General features: G+C 40.8%; 1 protein-coding gene across 2 annotated transcripts; it reads right to left on the reverse strand.

Moving 5' to 3' along the window:
- Positions 1–13,285: 13,285 nt before the first annotated feature.
- On the reverse strand, positions 13,286–18,376 carry LOC145439453 (ferric reductase 1-like). 2 transcript variants are annotated; one of them, XM_080316937.1, is made up of 5 exons: positions 18,164–18,376; positions 16,286–16,468; positions 15,517–15,679; positions 14,493–14,649; positions 13,286–13,494 (listed from the first exon to the last, which is right to left on the reverse strand). In XM_080316937.1, the coding sequence occupies exons 1-5, from the start codon at positions 18,317–18,319 to the stop codon at positions 13,437–13,439; spliced, it is 717 nt and encodes a 238-aa protein (XP_080173063.1). In that variant the 5' UTR covers positions 18,320–18,376; the 3' UTR covers positions 13,286–13,436. The 2 variants fall into 2 exon arrangements, with proteins under 2 accessions (XP_080173063.1, XP_080173062.1); XM_080316936.1 differs by having other exon boundaries at positions 14,484–14,649.
- Positions 18,377–25,030: the final 6,654 nt, after the last annotated feature.

The following is a 25,030-nucleotide window of genomic DNA, read 5'->3' on the forward strand; positions in this document are numbered from 1 at the left end:
CGTGATTGTTTTTCCATGTAAGCGGAATATACTCATCTGGGATTTTGATCTAATCGTAATCGCGATCAGAAGTAATCACAATCGATTACAGTATGTCTGTAGGTGGTCGGAGATAAGTAGAGCATGTTCAGCAAAATCAGTTCAGCCTAGATCAGTGGTTTTCAACCGGGGTGCCGCGAGAAAATGAGGTTGCCGTCGACATAGAAAGAATTAGACATTGAAATTCCGAGTAGCATTTGAGAATATTGTAACATAAATATGACATCACCGGCAATACAGTCGTGATATTGAAGTTCGCCCTAAAGCTATGAACTTTTTAGTTGCCACCATCGGTATCTGGGGCTAAAGGAGAACAGTGATGTGACGTACGCTTTTGACCTCATTCATGAGCTTCCGGAAGCTTGTACAAAGGGAACTTGAAGTGGTAGGGTACAGCGAACTATTTCCAAAAAGGCTGGTAACCTCTGGGCTATTTCAACCGGTCTGATCACTATGCATTCAAAAGTTACAAATATTATACAGGAATTTGATTGTGGTTGGTTGGGGTAGATATCGTAATTTAACTTAGCAGTGGGCGGCCAACCTTTTGTTTTATCAAAGGGCCATCATGCAGTTTATCGAACTGCTGCGTGGGCTACTTGAGTTGAGCGAGCCGGATATATAACGATGAACGCAAGACTTATCTTACTACGCACCGAATTCGCGGACATTTATGTCATGAAAAATCACTGTGGATTCATGTTCTAGCAGCGCGAGGGGCAAAAATATTTCAAAGTAAAGGAATGAGGACAGAGATCACCGGTCACCGGACATATTAATATCGATAGTGTCGGTCAACACGCGTCGATTATTTTGGGCCAAGGCTTCATAGACGACGACCCTGAGAGCGAAGTCGTATGTCGACCGACATTTTATATATCTTGGTGTGTCCTGGCTCGTAGATGGCTGGTGTCGCAATGCCAGTCCCGCGGGCTGCACAGCACCAGACTGAATCATCCCAACGGCTTCGAGTTATATTTGCCATCGCATTCTTGCGAACACAGTTAGACCGAATTCTGTAAATTAGGCGTATATTTTCAATATATTGTTTCGGACGGTACTAAATGTAAGAATTCCAGTCGCACTGTATCGCGCCGAGCGTAAAGAAAAACTTCGAGTAAATAAATCTACAGCGAAATACTCGACTTCATGAAAAATTTACAAAGACTTACGAAATACGCGCGTGTGTGTGTGTGTGTGTAATAGGGGGTAATGGCCTCTCTTTCGCTTTCCCTGGCAACGACAATGCGTCGGAACTGTCTTCAACAACCCAAATTGCCTTGCGACCTTGCAAATCACAATAAATTACGTTGGCGGTGCATTTTTTTGATAGTATAACTTGTCTCGAAAATAAACGCCCGCGGGCCACTCAATACAATCTCGCTGGCCAACATTACGCAAAAATAGATTGCTCGAACAAGACCATATAGATATCGTTGATGAAATAATACTTGGCTGTAACAGTGCATCACAGGATCTCAAATCCCACAATTTGGTGACTATATACTCGACGAACTGAGCTTTGGTTATAGAGATCGTTACTGTACTTAGAGAGCGTTATATTACTCACAACCAGTCGTGAAAATGTAGGACTCGGTCTACTGGTTACCTCCATGCAGTGGCGGCTCGTCCTATAGAGCAACTGGGGCATTGCCCTACCTAAAATACTGTTCAATAACAATGATTTACCATTTATAGACGCTTAGCAGTCAACATACACCGAAATCACGGCGAAAATCGCTTTATTTTTGTGCTTTCGCTTGTAAATGCCCATACATATCGACGTCTCTACGAAGATCGCATTATCTTCTGTGTTTTCGCTTTGTATATGCCTAGCCGGGGCTTGCCCCGGTAGCGCTCATAAAAAAGCTTCCACTATAGAGCAGTGGTTCCCAACCTTTTTCGGTGGCAGGGCCGAATTTAGAATTTCGGAGTACGATCGGGGCCGCACGAATAACAGGGCAATGAAAGGAACCCAAAATAGTCACAAAAATATGAAAATTCGCATTGTTTCGATCATTCGCTTGACACCATTGGCCATTGTGTTGCCGCGCTCTCGTTGTTCAGAACAATCAACCTTTGCTGGCTATTTCGGAATAGTTTTATTGCTCTGACGAGATTTCAATTCGTATTTTTGGAATCAATGCCACACGTCATTTCGATAAACACCGTCATATCAAATTATTCCGACGCTTGGGTCGCGAGCTATAGGACTACCAATTATGCTGTTTTTTGCCGGCTAAGCAGTACCCCATCTCGGTGTAATCAATCGTGAGTCACTTGTTGCACATCTATCCGTTAGTTATCAATACCCAGAAACGTAACAGCACTTCGTCAGCCCACCCCCAAAACGCGCTTCTGACCCCTCAGGCTAGATGGCTGTTTACCGCTATTTATCATCCAAATCGGCGAAGGGCGAAAATTTTCTCTAATTCACGATTGAATCGCTCAATATAATCGGGAATTGAAAATATATTGGTATTAATTTTTGTTCTCTCTCTCCTCACGTAATCAGATTGTCCGGTTGAGCCGAGTGAGTTGTGTTTGAAAAGGTAGGACCACTCAATAATAATTAAATATCTTCGGGCGTATACCCGTTGGCAGGAACGAAACAAGCACTTCGTCAGGCCCCTCAAAACACTTAGGTCTTGAGCTCCCATAGGGTGATAAACCGACCCCCCCCCGTCCCGTTGTTCGCTTCTGCCACGAAATCAGGATCACCGTTTAGTGATCCAGCGTCGAGCGCGAAAATTTTCGATAATTCAAAATAAAATAGGTCAATAAGATCGGAAATTGCATATATATTGCTATCAATTATTTGTCCTCTCTGCTCACGCAATTAGATTTACCGGTAGAGCTGGGTGAGGTGTCTTGGAAACTGTAGGGCCCGTAAATAATAATTGAACATATTCGGACGGGCGGACCCGTTGGTACGACTTCGTTACATGATGTTATTTCGTGACCTCCAGTCTGCTATATCAAAAATATAATCGCCTAAACGTACTAAACTAAAATATGCACACGATTTCAAATTGGTAGTTCTTCACTGGCATGTAATTCTTCCTTGCGGGAGCCTATTTGTCTCGTGAGGTTCAGATTGCCAAGACAGGAATATTCGGCGCCAGTCATTTAGGCGCCTATGGTCAATTATACCTATAAGTATTTTGTATATACATAACGAAGTTTCCAGTCAGCGTAAGGGCAATTCTTTTCGGCCAAGGTTTTCTCGCTGTCGATCGTTCTTGCACACTTCTCGGAGTCGCATGTTATATGGCCTAAAACTTTATATGTATTCGTGCGTCGTGGCGCGGTAATGGCCAACGCCGATATGCCCACTTCTATAAATCTTGCGTATTATTATCTTGGTGGAGAGTATCCAATAATGAAGGTACTTGGAAACTTGAAATCGCGCCCAGTGCGAAAAAATTATGAAAAAGTTGCATAAAATTTCATAAAATATTCTATAATTTATGCTAATCCATTAAATAATTTTTGGCCCCCTTCGAGCTCGTCCCCCCAATTGGGGGACTTGGGGTGCGGCAGTTACGGTTTCTGTCAATACCTATATCAACTGGAAATTAGGGCACATAGCATTGAAACAGCAGTGACGTAATCTTAGCAGTCTACTCACGACTTTCCTGTAATCCCAATTGAAAACTCCAGACTCCAAGCCAAGCAATAGTATTTTATAAATATATATATTTTTTCACAAATTGATTTCTTAATATTTTTGTGGGGGCCGCAGAAAGGCTTGCTGGGGGCCGCGGTTGGGAATCACTGCTATAGAGGATCTCTATACTTTCACTGTCTGTTCTCTCAAAGCCGTTCACAATAAAGAAACGTTGAACTACTCTCTCTTATTCATCTAATTACCGAGCAACCGGTAGTAATTTCGTTTCCTAAGTCGAGTGAGAGCTGACTCGCCATTTATCGCTAACAGATTTTACGCAAAACCGGTATTGGTGTCTATTGATTTTAACGATGCTCCATACCTAGATCGGCCTGAGCTTTTGGACGGAATGTCTTGATTTTAGTATCGAACGCTGTGCCAAGTCCCGAGGTTGACACTCAATGATTAGGGCAGTAATTTCGTTATGGAGGTCGAGTATAGTATAGGGTTGCCATACGTCCGGAATTCCGGAATTTCACTGTTAAAACTGCGTCCGGGAGGAATTTCTAAAATATGCCTAAATGTCCGGAATTTTGAAGTCTCATAATTATTTCCTAAATACACATAAATAATATTATTTGGGCAGATTTATGCTACATTAAATTTTTCTTTGCGCTGCCCGCGATTTAGTATCCCATATATTGGTTTTAATGTTTTTTAACTACCACCCTCGCAAAAACTGCGATCAAAAATATATAAAAATCACATTCATTTCGAAAATTAAGTCTAATTGTAATCGCAATTACAAGATAAGGGTATATATTTGTAGAGTCGGTTTAGGCCGTTTGAATGCTTCATTCAATGATAGTGGTTCTAAATCTGGGGTAGTTTGCCTTTATTCTGGGGTGCGCGAAGATGTTGAACGTAAACAGCTTTCAAAATAGGGCATGATTAAGTCTGGGAAAATGTGCCGACCTTTAATGAGTAATCAGCTTATCAAATGTTGAGCTGCATGGGCCACGGAACGTTTTCAAATTGGAGTCACGACCATAAAAGGTTGGACACCGCCGGGTGTGCTGTGTTTATATAGCTCAGTGGTGCAGTGCGCACCGGCATTAGGCTGATAAATAATCTTATCGGTGTGACATGAACATGACGTAACGATGTACAATTACGCTCCTTGCATTTGTGAAGTCATCATCCTCCACCAGCTCTACCGCTAACTCTGATCATGTCGGCGGAGAGAGAATCATAGTAATATATGGAAGAACTAATATCATTGACATAATTCAATAACATCATTTAACGACCAGATGCATATGGAAACCAGAGGCATAAAGAAGTTGCATCGAATACCCTGTGATGGGCCCAAGATCAGTGTTTATTTGGGCGGGAGGGGCTGAGAAAATATGGCTTCGGCCCTAGTTACAACTTAGAACACACAGCCACATAGTCCTGAACCGGATCGTGACTACCTCTAGTCAATAGACAAAGCTTTGCTGGTGATCGTCATATTGAACGACATTGTGCTCACATCTCATTTTGCAACCCTAGTATAGTATCCAGTGATTCGCAACCGCAGCCTCGAGGGCCGCGTGCGGCCCCCAGCCCGCCTTTTAGCGGCCCCCCAAAATTATTAAGAAATCGATTTATGAGATAAAATAAAATTTATATTTATAAAACACTCTTGTTTGGCTTGGAGTCTGCAGTTTTTAATTAGGATTGCAGGAAAGTTGTGAGTAGACTACTAGAGCTACTACAAGCAGTAGCTAGATATAGGTATAAATATAGGTATTGATAACTAATCTATACGGACAGATGTACAACACGTGACTCACGGTTGAATACGCCGAGAGGCATACTGCTGAACCGGCTAAAAGCAGCATAATTGGTAGTCCTATAGCTCGCGACCCAAGCGTCCGAATAATTTGATACGTCCGGTCCTTATCGAAAGCTAGTGCCGCACTGATTCCAAAAATACGAATTGAAATCTCGCCAGCGCAATAAAACTACTCCGAAATAACCGCCGAAGGTCGATCGTTCTGAGCAATGGGAGCGAGGCAACACAATGACCATAACAATGTTCAATGACGTCGAGCGATTGTTCGGAACAATGTAAATTTTCATATTTTGATGACTATTTTTAGCTCGTTTCATTGCCTCGGCCATATTTAAATTTGTATTTTCTGAATCAGCGCGACACTTGCTTTCGATTAAGACCAGCAGACATATTATACATATTAAATTTGGACTCTCGGATCGCCAGCAGTTATGGGACAACCAATTATTATGCTGCTTTTACCGGGCTCAGCAGTAGGATTCTCGGCGTTTAAACCGTGTGTCATGTGCTGCGCATCAATCCGTATTTTAGAAATCTATGGTTATAAGGCAAAACCCGGCAGCAGCTGTCAAGTTCTCCTCGATTTTACTCTATTTTGTGAACTTTTTATTGATCTAAAGCAGTCACAAATTCTATAAAGCTGCAATAGGTTAATCAGTCATTTATTTGGTCAAGTTTTGGGTGGGCCTGTATTAAAGTTTTGAATGATGTCAGAACAGCCTTCAAAGAAAGTGCCTACAATGGACGATTTTCATTTTTGCTCTCGGGCGCCGCCATCTTGGCCTATGGTTGGCCAGAGCCGAATCGAGCTTCATAGGCGCAGGTGGCTGTTTTGGAGTTGGTTACGTTATTTAACGCCGTGCGTTTTCGCTTTATGGTGGTTCCGCGTTTTGGTGCTATATAAGTATTGATAACATACTCATCAATACTATACAATGTTTTTGAGCGAAAGACCGAGCTGGTTTACAGTCGTTTTACAAAGCTTTCTTGTGCCGGTGTGTGACAACTTTTCACTCACAAAAGTCGGGAAACCTGTGGATATGCAGCTGTATCACAGCTGTAACACTCAGGTATTAGCTGCATCACTCAAGTATCAGCTGTATCACAGCCAGGGCGGCAATGACACTAGTCATGATTTTCTGATGACTCTACAGCCGTATATCCACAGGACCAACAAGTAATACCAGATAGACTTTGGGGCCATAGCATAACCCTATCTGTGAAATAGTTGATCATAACGCATATAAAGTAGTGAATTTATTCGACTAATAATCCTTATGTTTTATGTGTACAGGTTGATTTGCAAAGTACCGTTAACAAAACATCTATAGCAGTGGTTCTTTACCTTTTTTCCTCCAGCGCCCCCTTTCAAAGATTATCGTGCTCCAGCGCCCCCCAACCTCATATTGTAAGGAGTGTAATAAAGACAATGAGTAAGAGGAAGGGCCGTAACAGCAATTCGTCAACCCCCCTAAAAACGATTGCCTTGCGCACCCATAGCGTGATAAACCAAACTTCTGAGGGCTTCGCCCCCAAGAACTCCGTAGCGTGATTTCGATGGTCAGCAAAGTTTGTGTGGCCTGGTCAGCCAAGGTGCCAAAATTTTCTATAATGCATGAATGAATAGGTAGTAATTACATATATATGTCGCTATAAACTTTTTATCCTCTCAGCCCACGTAATCAGATTTACCAGTAGCGCTGAGTGAGCTGTTGTATTGGAAAATAAAGGGCACGTAATTGATAATTAAACATATTCGGGCGTGCCCGTAGGTACAATTAATTCGTTACCAGGGCCGTAACAACACTTCGTTGGTCTTAGGCCCCCATAGGGTGATAAACCAAACTTCCGGGTGCCTTCGCCTCAAGACCCCCCTTCGGCTATTTGCTATTTGCTGATACTGGTCATCTACATTGGGTGTCCATTTACTGAGCCAGCTACTCTCGCCTAGACGCATGAAGCGTGAAAAATTTCACTAATTATTGATTGTATTGGTCAATATGATCGGGAACTGCATATATATTGATATCAATTTTTATCGTCTCTCTGCTCACGTAAACAGATTTACGGGTAGAGCTGAATGATGTGTGATTGAAAACGTAGGACCCCTCAATAATGATTATGCATCTTCGCGCGTATACCCGTTGGCAGGAACGAAACGAAACTTCGTCAAGCCCCCCGAAAAAACTTGGGTCTTGGGATCCCATAGGGTGATAAACCGAACGCCCCCATCACGTTGTTCGCTTTAGCTACGAAATCAGCTGTACTGTTTAGCGAGCCAGTGCGAAGCGCGAAAATTTTCGATAATCCATGATAAAATCGGTCAATAAGATCGGGAATTGCATATATATTGCTATCAATTTCTTGTCCTCTCTGCTACTAGTTCCATACTCTCGGTTCGATTACTGTCTAAAATGTTCCTGCCATTTGTGACATTGGAGATAAACATTGGCATCAGTGCATTTTGGCAAAATGCAGTTCAACGGATAAGGATTCTCAAAGAACTAGTGAAAAAATAGAGCCCTGATTTTGCTAGCAATGACATGAAATCAGTCATAAGGGCTGTAGCAATAACTAAGAACCCATACGCTCGCAGTAAAGCGTCGCCAGAAGGGCAAAATAATGAGATTGCCTTTGCTGACAATGCTAGCCTTATGGAGGCGAAATCACTCTGGCCAACCACCCACAAGGGGCGCTAAAGCGGTGAGAATCGTCCATTCAGCAGGAAAATCGTGTTTTTCAAAGTGATTGGGAAGAAAAGTATTTTCGTATTGAGGTAGACAACAAAAAGCCCATTGCCATCTTTGTCCTGTAACGATAAGTATAGTGTAAAATCTTGGGTCAACTTTGATGCTTTATAATTTTTGCTATACTTGATGAGTGTATTCGTGCGGCCCCAACCGTACACTACCTGAAATTCCAAATTTGGCCCTGACACCGACAAAGGTTGGGAACCACTGGTATAGACTATAGATGTACGCCGATCTGACACATGGGCCTAACTATCGCATTGCGGATTTCACGCAAATGCCGGTGTTGGTCTGTGCTAATTTTAACTGTGATTCATACTGGGATAGGTGATGAGATTATGATCTCATGAAACAGTTTACTAAGATTCTCGGTTTGCATTCAATTATTTACTTTATTTTATATTCTCCAATGTCAATTTCACCGTGAAATTGTGGTCTTCTAGCCATTTGCTTACAACCCCTGGTCAAGCGCGATAGCTATAGTTCATTTTCGATGACGGCTAACAGCTGATCACTTGATCAGCCTATTCCTCAATATATTTTACGCAAAATTCGGTGTTTTACGCAATACTCGATCGACCCTTATCAGCCTGGAAATCGTCCATTGATCTAATCGTACGCTGGAGGAAAGCGTAGGCCTACTCTTATCTTTTTCCCAACGTTTTTCGGATGACGTATAAGCGAGGATAAGGACGCCTTGTTATACACTTTTACACTGCTGGTGCAAGGGGCAGTGTCTCTAGTTCGACCGAAATTGGGTATCGTGATCTGAAACATGTGGTCTACTGCAAACGGTGTCTCGATATTACCCGATGGTCGACATTGCTCGGCTAGAGTTGACTTGTTTATATTCCAATGCATATTTTTCCGAAGAAATAACCACTAGTGAACTTTTAAAATTTCTATAGTTGAAAAATCATTTCTATCAACTTTGCTGCAGTAATTAGGCTCGATGCGTTAGATGTGCTCACGATTCTCAACGCTCTCATTCTGGGTGTTCCAGATTTCCATGAACTCGTCGTTGAACATTTTGCAAGTATGAAATCACTCCGCGCGCAATAGGCCTACTGATACAAACGTTAAAATATGCAGGTATGAACTAGCCTACTGTACTTCATATTTTCTTTCGACTAATTTGAAATACGTAATCCTTGTTAACCATGCCTAATGTCTATACTAGGGTTAGTTCGGATATCAATAATTTTCACTATCCGGATAACGGATATATCCGGATATTTGGAATTGAGCTAACCGGTTAACCGGATAATGAATACTAAGTGAGATAATCGACTTCACGAGGTCTGCATGAAAAATGGATCGCAAAATCATTACGCAGTGTTTATTGTAGATTTATACGTACACGCGCAGTACGAGCGAATACGAGAAAAATCACGCAAATTCACTACTTCTGCAACTCCCTCCTTATAAAGTACACTGCATCAATAGTGGCATCCTGTAGCCGGGACTGGAGTTTTGTAACAATGAGTCCACACGTATTAAATGCCCTTTCTGCTTCCACAAAATGGACTGAATATAGTAAGCAGCGCTTCCTTTTTGCCCATTCTTCTGTTTAGGTGTCCAGTACTGGAAGCAGGGCTTTGGAGCCGGAGCCGGAGCCGGAGCCAGCAGCCAGAGCCCCGGAGCCGTGCATTTTTATTGGAGCTGGAGCCGGAGCCGGAGCTCTACATAAAATTCAGTCGGAGCCGGAGCCGGAGCTGGAGCCAGTTATTTGAGGGGTAGCTCCGGCTCCGGCGTATTTCATAAGATGCTATTATATATGCAACAACTATATCTACTGAGTTCACATAATTCCACAGCAGGCCTTCGCGAAATTAAGAATCTTTTCCTCTTTGACGCTACCTTTTCCGACTAACCATGTTCGTGGGGATTTAACAGCAGAGCAGTCGTATGTTCAATGTTCAATTTTCATACATGAGTGCCGAACCTCGGTATACGAAATATGCCCGTGAATATTGTGGGTATTCGGCATACCCGCAATTTCATCATCAGCACAACCTTGTTGGCCAATTGTATACGGTTCGAAAATAATGATCTCTGTGTATTACGCGAAATGGGAAAGAGGATAAAAACGTGATTTCGTTGCACATGTCGATATGACGAGCACGAGCCGAGAAATTCCATCTCATCGTTGCTATGAATCGGATGAGCAAATACTCGTTTTTTCGTGATAGTTCTTTAGTCGGGCCGCGAAATTGGACTGTGGTATTGCGACTTGCGAGTATGCAATTATGCATGCTAATTGCAATTCATTAATGCGCATCATTGTCATTCACTCCAGTAGGATTTTCGGGCTTAAATAGGGGATGACAGAAGAGTAGCCCAAAACCCCATGGTATTCTATGTTAGAGACAAATTACTGATTTGATACGCGATTTCCAATTTGTAATCATCTGTTTCGTAAACTTGTAAATGTGCATTGTGCAATGTGCATACTGCATAGTTTAATTTGTTATGGGCAGGGCGCAATGTGCATGGCACAGTGTTTAATTCGATTATTCGATTCGTTTCAACGGGAATATATTATTCCGATAAACTTGATCGACACCGGATGGGCTGGTGCGAGTGCACCAATATCGAACATCAAACCATTGGCCATTTGGTACAAATCGAATTTCTATTGATCACGTCGTTATATCCGCCCATTTTGCTCTTACTACAGTTACAGCTGAATAATAATCTCACATTTAAAGATTGAATTGAGCTGTATGGCTTAATGTTAACGAGTACAGTGCCATTGTTAAAACGCCGCATCAGAATTTTAATGCTGTACACAGCAATGGCACGGAGTAAAGTGCGTTCTAGTGCAACTATGATGTTATCGACAATTGACAAGTATTCATTATGTCGTCACAAGCCGGCATGGCGACACCTATGTCTTCGTTCCTGCATCCGATGTTACTGACAGCTGACAGACTCTAGATTACCATAGATAACTAACCTACGGGTAAATTAGTAATCTATATAGACAAGGGGGCAACCTTTTCGGCTAAAGGGCCACATGAAATTGACGTACGAGTGCGCTGCATACTAGCCGCGCCAGGCGCGTAAAATTTTCCAAGTTAATATTACTATTAGTTGGGTATATTGCGTGTCATTTTCAGGTGGGGGTAGGCTACAGAGAAAGAAATCATGTAACAATTAAACACGCGAAGCGTGAAGCAAAATTCACTACTTTTTTAGTTTATTGTAATGTACGACGATTTACTAAAAATGTGACTGGACCCTGGATCTGCCAATGCGTCGGAACTGATATTTTAGTCCAGTGATCAACATCCCAAGTGTCGTGGCCAGACTAATCATATTTTTGGTTGGCCAAGCGAGTTCACAATCTGAGCAATTCAATTTCGATAATATAACAGAATTTCGATAATATAATGGGAAGTTAGCTCGCGGGCTACTCACAGCCTTCTCGCGGGCCACATATGGCCCGCAGGCCGCGGGTTGATCACCCCTGATATAGACAGACACCTTCGATAGTTTTCAGAGCCGGAGCCGGAGCTGGAGCCGGAGCAGTGGTAATAATGCGGCTCCGGAGCTGGAGCCGGAGCTAATGCATGGTAGAAGAAAGCGCCGGAGCTGGAGCAATGCAAATTTACGGCTGCTCCGAAGCCCTGACTGGAAGGACGAGTAGTTGATACTAGAATTGAGGCCGACATGATAACTCGCTCTAATTCCTCCATGGGAAATTCACATGATCAGGCCCGTAGCCAGCCGAAAAATAAGGGGGGGGGGTGTTTTAAATAAAACGAGGGGGTTTCGATTTTTTTCGAATTTATTATCAGTGGGAATTAATTACGCTTGCACGCACGAACATGTTTGCGAAATGCGAACATTCGATGTCATTAAGTTTCGCGATGTCACTCATTAATCAAAATCGCTGATCATAATAGTCTTACCGGCATATTGTCTCCAAGTCACCAAGAGATAGGAACCAACGCATGCCAGGCCCGAGACTCGATGGTTACGCCAGCGATGATATGATATCGTTCGTACCATGCCTATTGCAGATGCGATTGTGTAGGCCAGCGATAATATCGTGAGCACCAAGCCAATGCAGGTGTGAATATGTAGGCCAGTGATGGTATAAAGTCCACAGAGCCTATTGCAGATGTGATTCTGCCAGCGGAACTATAGGCTTGTTGAAGACTCTGAATATCAGGCCAGCAACGATAGCCGAGTTCGCGGCATTCAATGACCTAATTTGGCGATCTTCACAGCGGGAGATTGCGTCGCGTTATACACACTGCATTGACGTATCTCGCTAATTGGCGACACGGTTCTCGCTAATTGGCCGAGCGCAACACTAATAATACGACTTATTGAAGCTTCCTAAAAGTGTAAAACGCATTATTACCGATACTATTTTATCCGGTTAACCGGCAGATTTATATCCGGATATCGGATAATAAAAAAACCTGCGGTTAACCGGATAAAATAGCGTTACCGTTATCCGGATAATCCAACCCTAGTCTATACCCCATACAAACTGCGTGTGACCACCGCAATGTCACATTTCACGTCGGAATACACTATTGTGACGTCATTTAGACAATTAAAATCGCGTACACCCCTTGCCCCACCACCCGATATTGTCACGAGCCGCTACTGCCTCCATGGCTCTTTCTAATCCAAATGCATATAATATTACAGTCGTTTTTGTATGCCTAAAAACCTCAGTTCAAACGTCATCTTGCTGGCTGTTGTTAGGCGGGAACCACAGCGGGAATAAGATGTGCATGTGCATGCTATTTACTTGTTGCAATGTTTATTACGGGTTGAAATGAGGAAACAGTGCACAGTATGGATAATTTCTAAGCAAGCCTAATCGGGCGTAGATATTTTCATGCATAAACTCGATATTCAACGTTTTCAAACTAGTATATAGGGTTGGATTAATTAGGCCTAACCCACAATGTGAATCGCAAAGAAAGATGAATTTCTGATATTGCCATAACCAGGCATATCAGGAAGGGTAATTATACATAGTTGATGAAAATCATTGGTCCGGTTGAGATTTCAATTAACCTATTAAATGGGAAACTTGCTTGCTGCAATTCGTTGCCTGCCATTCATAATACACTTTATTACCATAATCGCCTAATAACAGTAACGCGAACTGATGGGATCGAAGTCTTGAATGTTAATGTGGCAGTAGAACTCCGTCATTTCTCGGTATTCAGTTCGTGAGCATGAAGACGAACCGAAATGTCAGCAGGTATGCAATTGCCACCACTCTGAAACGAAGCGAAACGTTACAGTCGACACATATCATGGTAACTGAGGCCGATTTACAATGCATTTTTGACATTTGGATGTCTTAAATTGCTCTTTATATATGTATTGTATATATGCGTGGTCGCCTGGCTGTTGGAATTTTCCTGTCAGTTCTCAAGCTATTTTTCTCCGGGGTACGTCCGTTGACCAACGCTCAATTGCTGATGCTATGTTCTGAATTTTTGTATTACGTATACGTAACTTGAAACGTGAAACGAATTATTGACGGTAAATTAGTCTCAATGAAAGTTTACATCATAAGATCACATGCGTCTATCGTGCGTCGTACGAATAAGGTAAACGCTACTTTCGATGCGTGTACGGCTGTACCTAATCGACTTTTCACCTCACAAGCGTCAAACACGACACGCGTTCTATGATTTTCACGAAGTTTCGACAACTGTGGTCATTTTACGCCATGACTACGAACCTATGATATAACAAAGATGCAAATTACAGGCAAGTAGGCAAACCTGTGTGACGTCTCTGTTACACCAACGTTTAAAAAAATCGATGTCGTACACAATACGGAAATTCTTAATTGATTAAGACCACATCTCTGTTCTGCCCGTTCCATCTCCTCCTGAATATAGATCAAGAGCTATGTAGGAATTTTTTTCTAAATTCTACGAGATCACCTCTTGATGCACTGATATTTTAGTCCGTTACGGCGATTCAAACATGTTCAGCATGTCTCTGACTACTCTACACAGTTTGAGAACTTATATCTAGCACTGTCGACAACTTGTGTTCTGCATATGAAACTGGTCATACCCCATACTATATGAAGTTGTAGGGATCATGATTCTTTTTACAAATGCCACATTCCCATTTGGTAAGATCTATTCTCATGGTAGGCAAAAATGCTGACTGCGGGGCGAAACGCACACTGATTCATCCCTGTAGCAGTGTGGACTGATGGACATCGTTTCCGATGCGAAATTCCGACTTCACGAACCTGCTGGACTTCATTGCCGACGAATCGCCGCCATTTGTTCCATTTTCGGTGGTCTCTTTCTGCTTGTCAATAACTGGTACAAATTTCGTGAGATCAACTCTTTCAGAAGATATTAATCGTCCTGTTTGGTCCGACCCATGATAGCTCAATTTTCCACCTGAAAAGAACAGCACTGTAGTATATTTGGAGGATCTTTGTATGGTTATTTTTCAGTTTAAAACAACGTGAAAAACATAAAAATGGTCAAAATATGGCCAAAATAAATAAAAATTCGACAAAAACTTGATTTTCTCAAAATTTGAAAAATGGGTCCAACAATTTGAAAAATGGATATAAGTTTTTTGATTCTACAGCGACGATATATGTGTTTTAATTGCATATAGCGATGCTAATTTTCGGCCTGGATATTTCGTGTTCTGAGAGCGTGATTGGCAACGACGGAAAGTTAGCAAGTCTGCATTCTAAATACGATCCACATCCAGTCGCAGTAATCTTTATATCGGTTTCCTCCTAAGTCGAATCAGAATTCAAACTCTTTTTCCATAAAAGAACATTGATTTACGTCGAGAGCCTCATAGATTCAGGCGTCACAAATTTAAGGACTGCGGAAGGCCAAAAAAGATGTAATAGGTTACGATTTCCATCTATAGAAAACCGTTTTAAACTCGAAAGCGCTGGTGAAGGCCGACCAATTCTCGTTCTTGGTAGAGGCCATGGACGGGTTGCTGAAGTAGGAAAATAATGGTATCTGGCTCCATACTTTAAAATGATCTTACGTAGTACTGTGCTTGTGACATCTGCCTTACAGAAGGCCTGAAATGGTGAAAAAAGTATGAAGCCGTCATCTCCTATGTACGTCATGATATCAAGACGGTACAGATTAAGGTATTTGAATGAAAACAAACATTTCTTCATAGATAAAATATTGAATTCAGAGATCCAGGATCGCAATCTCGCGAATTAAACAATCGTTTAGTTGCAAGGAGTACCTGAAATAGAACAATGAAGAAGCACACTGACTCACCAGCGGTTTGTCCGTGGGCAAGTAAAATATAATATGTTTCTGTGGCTAAATTGAAGTCTTTCAATCCACCAGAGATTGTTTTGCTGACGCTCGCTGGTCTGATGAAAGAACACCTTGCAACACCATTTTCCGCAGCTGTGGTAACATTTCGAAGCCGTGCATCCTTGAAATTGTGAGCAATAAAAACTAAATGTATTAAATTGTCACCGCACTGTACAATGTACATAGTGGCGTGCACAATTAATACATGTATAATATATTTATAAGATACCGACAAAAAGATCGTAATAATCACCAGTGAATTTGAATTACAGCTCTGTACTATTGAAATCCGTTTGCACTCAGTGCACACCTTATTGTTATACTGAGCGCGTCTCCATAACCTGTATGTCATGATCACATGTAGCTGTAGAAGTGCGCACAGTGTCGGCATTTCCATGAAACTAGATAAATATAATAGCACAACAATGCACCTCACAGCAGAACAAAGCAGAGCATAGTATCAAATGAATTCGGTGTTTTGATACAGATTGCGTTATATATATTTATAATATCAGTTAATCTTTCATTCATCACGCGAATGATCAAAATGAATGATGAAACGATGCCTATTGCACTAAATCGTCGTTGAGATTTTCGTTCAACAAACGACGGTGATTATAGTCACCATATTCGAAATAGACTGGCTGGTTAGGTGACAGATTTATGACACTTTGTGCAAATGAAAAGTTACAGTTTTCTAATAGGGGACAGTTGCTATTCAGCTTACAGAATTCTCCAAATCTGTAGGAATTGTCGGCGCAGTTATGACTGCTGATTGGAGTTTTTGACCGGTGCAGTAATACAAATCTGCGTCCACCATTCCATGAGCTTGACCGAATGCCACCCCTGCGTATGAATTCACTCTATTTCCGCCTGTTATCGTCATTTTAAATATTCCAGCGTCGGAGTCCTGGTAAAAGAAGATATGTTTCAAAGACATTGCGTAATCGGCGTATAGTCTAAATCTGTATCAATTCGCAAGTAAAGATCATTGCATTAATCAAATTGCACAGACAAGAATCAATGAAAGGTCCGTTGTGTGTGTTCGTGACAATATGAGAACGTTTATGCACACTACAGCACACCGAATACCGATTATAAGACACGTATTCAATGCGTTTCAGCGTATTACCAGAAACTGTCTACCGGTCAATATTATAACTGACTACTATTACGACGTTCACACTTCCGTCAAATATAGCCATGAGTTGATCAACATAAGGAAATGAAGAACGAAACCCATAAACTGACAGTGCTTGATATTAATTGCATCGATAGCTTTGATCACTCATCGCTTGATCCTAATTGCTCATCATAATATCCCTTGCAAAAACATATTTCTTATGATTCGACGATCTTTCCATGCACTAATGCGCCGTATTTCATTTTAATGGTCCCTCTTCCATACCCACCCCAATCGTTCCATACCATGCCTGCAATTTTCCTCACCATACCAACATTCTTCCACGCTATATTTGTTACTTTTTCCACACTTTCTCATTTGCCCAATATTTCATATATTAATCTATTATTTATTCATGTGTGGAAACTTATTATTATTATTATTATTTTTGGATATAATTGTCCATCTAAATCTCCCTAATGCAACAATTCCATTCCCATTTTCTGGGATTGATATGTTTGCGATGTATAGCTTTCACGTTACATATAATCATCGAGGACTGAAAGTATATATTTGATTCTTCCGGATTCACAACAGAAGCGAGATAGACTCATGTCATTTGAAACTAGTGTGCGAACGTACCGAGTGCAGTAATATGGAGTTGGAGATATACCATCGATAAAATTATAAGAGACGAAGATATCGTCGAGCTAGAATGTATCCCATAATACAATTTTACATCGCTACAACCATCAAGGATGTTGCGATATCGGATCAAATGTCCAATTTATCCACGCATGCATGAATTGAATGGCTTTTGTACTCAATATAGCTTCATTGACCAACATCAGTATGGCATCTATTCTTTAATCAGATGGACTTGTTTTTAATAAAGTCATAATACGTGTAGGAGGCTGACATGACTCCGAGAAGCTATGTATTTGGGAATTAGGATAGTGCATATGCCAAAATGGATTTAGGGTGATATGATAATCTGAGCGAAGCGCAAAACACGATTTCCAAGTTTAACAAATTGACATAAACATATTTATGAAACTGCTTCATTTTACAATTCTACGATTTGTGTTGCGATAAGCAATATTCAACGCTGGAACACGACAGCGGTCAAATATATTTTGTTTTTATATTATGCGGATTAGAATAATTTCATCATTTTATCATATTACTTTCCCTCGTCAGTGAACCATGTTCTACGGAATGCAATCGATTTGATAAATCGGAAGTGAGATCCTTGCCATGGTTCTGGAAAAACTCTAAAAGTATGGAAGTATAAAAAAAATGTCCATATCTGGAAAAATATTTCCATACCATACTTGAGAATTTACATTCTATACCATACTGCATACTTGCACATTTCCGTATTTCATACCGAATTTCTGCTCCATGCCATGCCATACCAAATATGCCCAGCTCACAGGTCATATGTGTCATTAAAACGTATTTTAATAAATTTGTACTTACGTAACTTGAAACGAAAGACATACAATCGGGTGAGGCAGGATCACAGTTTTGGGGCAAATAGAAGCACCCCATCGTCTCTCCGCATGTTGCATATATCTCATTGAAACATCCAGCTAATAGAAGTGATACCAAAGCAAAGTTCATCGGTGCCTTCATATTGATAATTGTCAACCTATCTACTATTGCCTGTGGAGTATATATGCAAAATGACGTCAAAATATATCTAGCTAGACATACGATTCTGTATGCGATATTAGACGTGAAATAAATATACGTCAGGGATCTAATACAGTGACACCAGTGGTGGATTTTAGGGTAGGCGAGGTGGGCGGTCGCCCATAGCCCTCTGGTCGAAGCCCCCCTCTTTGGCTTAAGCGCTTTTTTTCAAAGATATCTCCTCTTTTTCGGATACGAAAATATGGGGAAGACAAATATATGTTGAGCTTTATAAGGGGGCGATGAGTCGAAAAAGCGCAACTGAAAAGTAAAATCAACCGAATATTTGAGTTGTAAGAGGTGGTGAGATACGCGAAACTCTCAATTATATAACGAGAAAGGTGATGTCATGTGAATTACTACTATCTGTCAATACCAATGTTGATCGAAACCGCATGCGACACAACTCTATAGTTGGTGGTTCCCGACCTTTTTTCAACGCGACCGAAATTTGCAGAGATGTTGTCATAAAAATTCATTTTATGAAATTTTCCGATGACTTAATTACGAAGTTTGTTCCACGGAAAACGCCACTAAAACACAGTAAACACATGATTAAAATATCGTCTGAACTATACGACCTATTTAATACATTGAAAGCTGATCACTGTCACACTACAAACATTGGAAGGAAGCAACGTCTCTCCATATTTCTACGACTGTCACGCTTATTCACATAGCTGTATGTATTTCGATACACATTCCTCCGAGAGCTGAATCACCTTTATGACAAAATTCTCATAATCCAAACGTGTTATACTATCGTGCAGGTGCACTTGTTGGCTTTACACTGATCGAGTAATTAATGAAACTTTTCGAATCACAGAAACTCAAGCATGCAGCATGCAGCCCGTATTTGGATAAGATGGCATTTATAAAAGCACTACGTAATTTCGTTTATGATCACGGCTTACAGCAGTTGCACTTACACCTACATGACATTCGATTATGCTTTTCTCGAATAGTGGTTCTGCAGTCTGCACGTGTAAGATTTCATGGTGTTTACGGGGAAACATTATGCGAAAATTCTCAAGTTGCATTTCAATTCAGTTGTACTTTCCTCCCGTAGTGAGTGTAGGAGTGCACGTGAACCCATAGGGTTAAGTGAACACAAGGCGGTTTTGTGATCACTTACAATCCAATTTTAACCCTCTGTGTCATAAGTTCAAAAAAATCTACCGTAATACTAACCATGGCGTATAGATGTCTGTGTATTTTATATATACACAGTAGGCTAATGCAAAACACCGAAGAATGCTTTGCATTTGAACGCCTAGAATTTTCAACCTGGTCCGTACTATCGGGTCGAACTCAAAAGTTGAGCGCTTTCGATTTTCAGCATTAGTCAGCGGTATTCTAATATCAGTTGTTGAATTTATCCTCCTTTACCCAATAGAATTTTAAACTGCAACGAACATCCCTAATGAAATGGATTTGATATCCTAAACTATCGCTGGAACAGGAAACTGGAACACACTATTTTCTGTCATGGTTACCCGTAACTAACACCACCGGTCGCTATAATTTACTGCGGGTTGTGATAGGCCATTTATGCACATGGCCGCACCGAGACTGACCTCTCCGCTGTAAATGAAACGTACCATGCTGCATGCGCGAATTTAATCGTCTATGATGGTTTAAACTTTCATTACGACAAATTTATAGCAACAGACTGTCACGAATTCGTTTAACGTTCCAAGTTATGTAATGTATGAATTCAGGTCATGCTGAAGTGGACGTGACCTAGTTCGAAAATTGGTTGTCGAGATATATTTCAAGAGTGACGTGACATACGGTACCGCAGAGAATTATTTGGCGCAATAATGTTCATAATGTAAAATGCTGCATAGATAAAAGTGACCCTGTCCCCGGGACTTCTACACAATTACAAAACATCGCGTCTTTCACGGAATTTCAAAGTACCGAAGTACACTCTCAGCGAAGATGATGTGTATTTCCACCAGTGCATCACCCCTGATATACGGGTGTGAATATACACCCATGACATACGAAACCGGAATATACCTCAGAATTAGGCCTACACCGCGGTATAAATCGAGTACTACATGTTAATACAAATGATGTACGCCTGTATAGGAACGTAGGAAGGAAAATATGCACGTATAGGGACGTATGATTTATGATCGCGATATAATACTGTCTTAGGTTCGGTTTTTCGTGTACCACCCTTTTTGGCCCTTTGGGTGTGAGTACACACTCTTTTTGCTAACAGTGCAGTAAATGTTGAATAAATATTATGCGTGGTACAGAACGTTGAAAGTACTCGCAAGTCGCAACAATTTGCTATTTGCAATTTCTTCACATTATTCGAAACTTTTCGATCGACCGGGTAGCCAGGAAGATTTGGTAATATATAGTACGGTTGCCATGCGTCCGGAATTTCCCGGACTTCTCCGAAATTTCACTGAAAAAATTGCGTCCAGGAGGAAATTCTAAAATACGCCTAAATGTCCGGAATTTTCAAGGTAGGGTGAAAAGTTTTTCGTAAATCAACATAAACACTATTATTTTCAAGCAGAATTATGCTATTCGAAATTTTTCTTCGCGCTGCGCGCGAGGTAATGCAACGTATATTGATAATAGTATGGGCACCAGACACCGCCCTCGCAAAAATGCCATCAAAATATATAAATCAGGGTTGTAACCAAGTCACATGGTTCCGAGTCACGAGTCAATCATACTTTTGTGGTTTTGACTCGAGTCGAGTCATTTTCAGTTCATCACAGACTCGAGTCCGAGTCCAAGTCACCGTTTAAAGGGTCAAGTCCGAGTCATGGTGTTATGACTCGAGTCGAGTCCAAGTCACAGTATTGAAGTCATGTTCAACTCATGTTTTCAATCCTGCTTGGGTGATATCGAATTCCCTGTTTGCGAAACATGCTCCTTTCGTCCCTATCAGAGTCTTGGCACGTGTTTATTAAGGCAGATAGCGGACAGGTCCTGGCCTCATTTACCGATGCTAAAGATAACTTTACTAATCTTAGAACTTAAAATCAAATATCTCTCTTGTCAGTCTGATACATCACCAATACAAGCATTCAGTTTTTATTATGAACACATCGACGATAGCTCACGGATAGCTGATAGAGAACCAACGAATTCACGTCTACATACTATCTGATAGAGAACCAACAAATTCACGTCAAGATACTAGTTGATAGAGAATCAATAGATGCATGTTTATGTAGAGGTATTTACAACAGGCCAGCATGCTGTAAAAGCGTGCATGCAACTATGTGCATTGTGCAGTGACAACAGAACAGATACCTTTTGATTATACTAAAGGTTTTCCCAATTGCATTACCGACTACATCGCAGTTACAGCATTGGAGAAATAATTGTACAATGGGGCTGTTCAAAAACATTTTTTCAAATTTTCTGGCTACTTCTTAAAATTGCTAGATTGCCTAAAATCAAATTTGGCTCAATTCCAACCAGTAGAAAGCAATGCTATGAAAGAAAATTTTAGACTAATTACAAATAGAGATTTTCGAATTTTACCGGCTATCTCATGATATTGTTACCTTGTGTAAAAATATGATTCATAGCAAATTTGACTCAATTCCAACTAGAAAAAGTGAAGTTATTAGAGTAGAATGTTTTGGATATGAAAAAATAGTCGGCTTACTACTATGTAATTATATTATATGAAAGAATTTCTCACTAAAATACTCCATTTATTTTCAAATCCAGAATATTCTCCTCTCAGATCATTGATTCCACTCTTTTCAAATTAAGCCAGATTCAGTGTTCCTTTTATGCAACATAACAATTTTATCATGTAACCACCCAGTAAAATAAAAAAGAAGTTATTTTAGAAGAGCCATATTGTACAAACATCACACAACATTAGCCATTCATTATTACTCACGTGCACAATGCACATACCTAACAAAACGTCAAATGGACGAAGGGCATTGTGTGTTTTCACAGACAGCAGATCAAATCAATGAGTTACACCTCAAAAATACTAATGTGGAAAGGAGATCCTCAAATATGTTAAAGCGGCATGGCCGTAGAACGAATCCACATCTACTGAATACACGTTCCACTAGTGCACTAGATGCAGGAATTGACAAGCATTTTTGAACCACACTGAAGAGCATTGAATACTCATTCTTTCTAGTCGCCCAAAAATGCAAAGAATCATCGCCTTCAAATCTACACATGAGCTTATCAGTCTCTTCACCATCTGAGTCATTTCATTGGCTCTAATTAAACTTTGCTTCAATTGTTTGCTTGTATAATTGAAAAGTCTTGAGTACTTTAATTGCGGAGGATCTATTACCTCTTCATCACTGGACGATTTTGTACAATGCATTGCTACTATGTATCATTTTCTGTTGTTTTTACGGCGGCATATCTGATATATCAGACAAGTGCAACGAAAGCAGTGGTGACAAATAGCGATGTCGGCAGAATTCGTCGGATGCGTTGATCTAGCCATTATGATTCGCAAATTTCTTCATCTTCAAGTCATATAAAATAAGCCGAGTCAATGACTTGGGTCGAGTCATGCGTAATGACTCGAGTACAAGTCGAGTCAATCCAAATATTGACTCGAGTCGAATCGAGTCATTTTCCCATTTCAAGAAAATGACTCGAGTCAAGTCGAGTCATAAAAAAATCGTGACTCGAGTCTGACTCGAGTCGAGTCATGACTCGAGTCATTACAACCCTGATATAAATAACCATCATTTACTGAAATAAGTCTAATTGTAAGCGCAATTGTAAGCTAACGGTATATTTCTAGAGTTGGTTAAGGCCGCTTGCATGCTTCAGTCATAGGCACTAGGCAGTGGTTCTAAATCTTGGGATCGTTTGCCTTTATCTTGGTATCGCGAAGATGTTGAACGTAATCAATAATCAGCTTCCAAAATAGGCCGTGAGTAAGTTTGGGCAAGCTGAATTTTTTTAGTAATCTGCTTATCAAGCTTTGAGTTAGGTCACGGAACATTTTCCAATTGGAAATCAGGTCGCGACCACAAAAGGTTGAAAATCACCAGATGTGTGATCTGATATATGGAAGAATCAATATTATTTGCAGAATTCATTCATACAATATAGCAACCAGATGCATTTGGAAAGTGCCCAAGAAGTTACATCGATTACCCTATGGTGGGCCCAAGACTTTGCCATTGTGACGTCATATTGACAGACAATGTGTTATACCACATTTTAAATCCGCTAGTTGGCGCTAAATAGTTTCCGGAATTTGCTTCACATATAAATATGGTAACCCTAATATATAGGTATATACAAATAAGAACATTCAATTAAATTGTAATTGTTTACTTCAAAGATACTATATCTCCGCTGCAGGAATCGACGTGACTAGAGCTCGACCGATATCGGATTTTTAGTTAATATCGATTACTAGCACCTTCACCATGATTGCCGATATATTCATTCAACCGAGATTGAAAAGATATTGCATCTAGCTTCAGAGCATTTAGTTGGACAGCTTTTTAGTCATTGCTATTCTTGCTATGAAATAATAAACCAGAATGACTACATCTGGACACCACTAATGAGACCTACATCAATATTGTCAGTGCAGTAGTCTCCCACTATACCTCTTCGAATCCCAACTAACGTGCTGTCCGGTTCTAGACGCTAGAATATGAGGTTGCTGTAAAAGACCTCCTTATGTTGTTGGTGACTCACCATACAATACCTGCGCCCGGCCACCGAAGCAGACAGATGCCAATAAGCAAATACGACACGATGTACCTTGAATCACCTTGCATTTCGTTTCCACTGACAAATGTGCAGATTCGAGCTACATTGTCTGCTGCAGACTCGAATCAACTGCATTCGATTCTGAAGTAGTTTTGACCATCCTTGTTAGTAAATACTTATGCAAAATGAACTGTGCATCAACAATGTGATAAAGACTAAAACTATCAAAATTTGATTTTCGCACACGAACGAAAGCATTATAATGAACATGTATAGCAAATCCGTATGACTACCACTGTTCTATTTCAGAAACCCGTTCAGAAATCCGTGGCTTCACCTTGGAAAGTGTCATCGTATCGTATCGTTCGTTCGGGACGCAACAACGTGATACCGTACCAATTGCATCATCGCAAATGAGTTAATAAATATTGGATATAGAACCGGCATTTCAGAAGGACGGGGTTTCCATTTCGAACCACAGCCTCTCCTGCGAACACCACCGCACATTTCTGTTTTACAGACTTCTCAAAGCTCACCTTAACGAACCTATTGTATGATTTAAATCAGTGGTTCCTATCGAGAGCGAAATCGCCCCCCAGTGGGTGATTTTGATATAGAAGGGTCGTGACCAATGTTCCCTCTAATTTTTCACTAGTCTGCGCGCACTCACCAACTCACTGCGCCGTCCCTTGGAGAACAGTGCTTAACGACAAAAAAAGAGGTCATCACTGCGGCTTTTTTGTTCGTGGCACACGTTTTACTGCGCGCGGCAACTTTAAAGGCATTGCGCGGCAGCGCACGCGCGCAGTTTAGAGGGAACAGTGGTCGTCAAAGTTTGATTTGTAGGAGCAGAATGTGCATTTACTCGTCTAATCTTGAGAAAATAAAGTGTTCGGAATATTTGAAAAATTGTATCGAAAAGTCCAGCTGTAACATTTAGAACAGTGG

This window comes from Botryllus schlosseri, chromosome 5 (genome assembly GCF_051294905.1).
Source record: "Botryllus schlosseri isolate E-star chromosome 5, Bs_hap1, whole genome shotgun sequence".
NCBI classification, from domain to species: domain Eukaryota; kingdom Metazoa; phylum Chordata; class Ascidiacea; order Stolidobranchia; family Styelidae; genus Botryllus; species Botryllus schlosseri.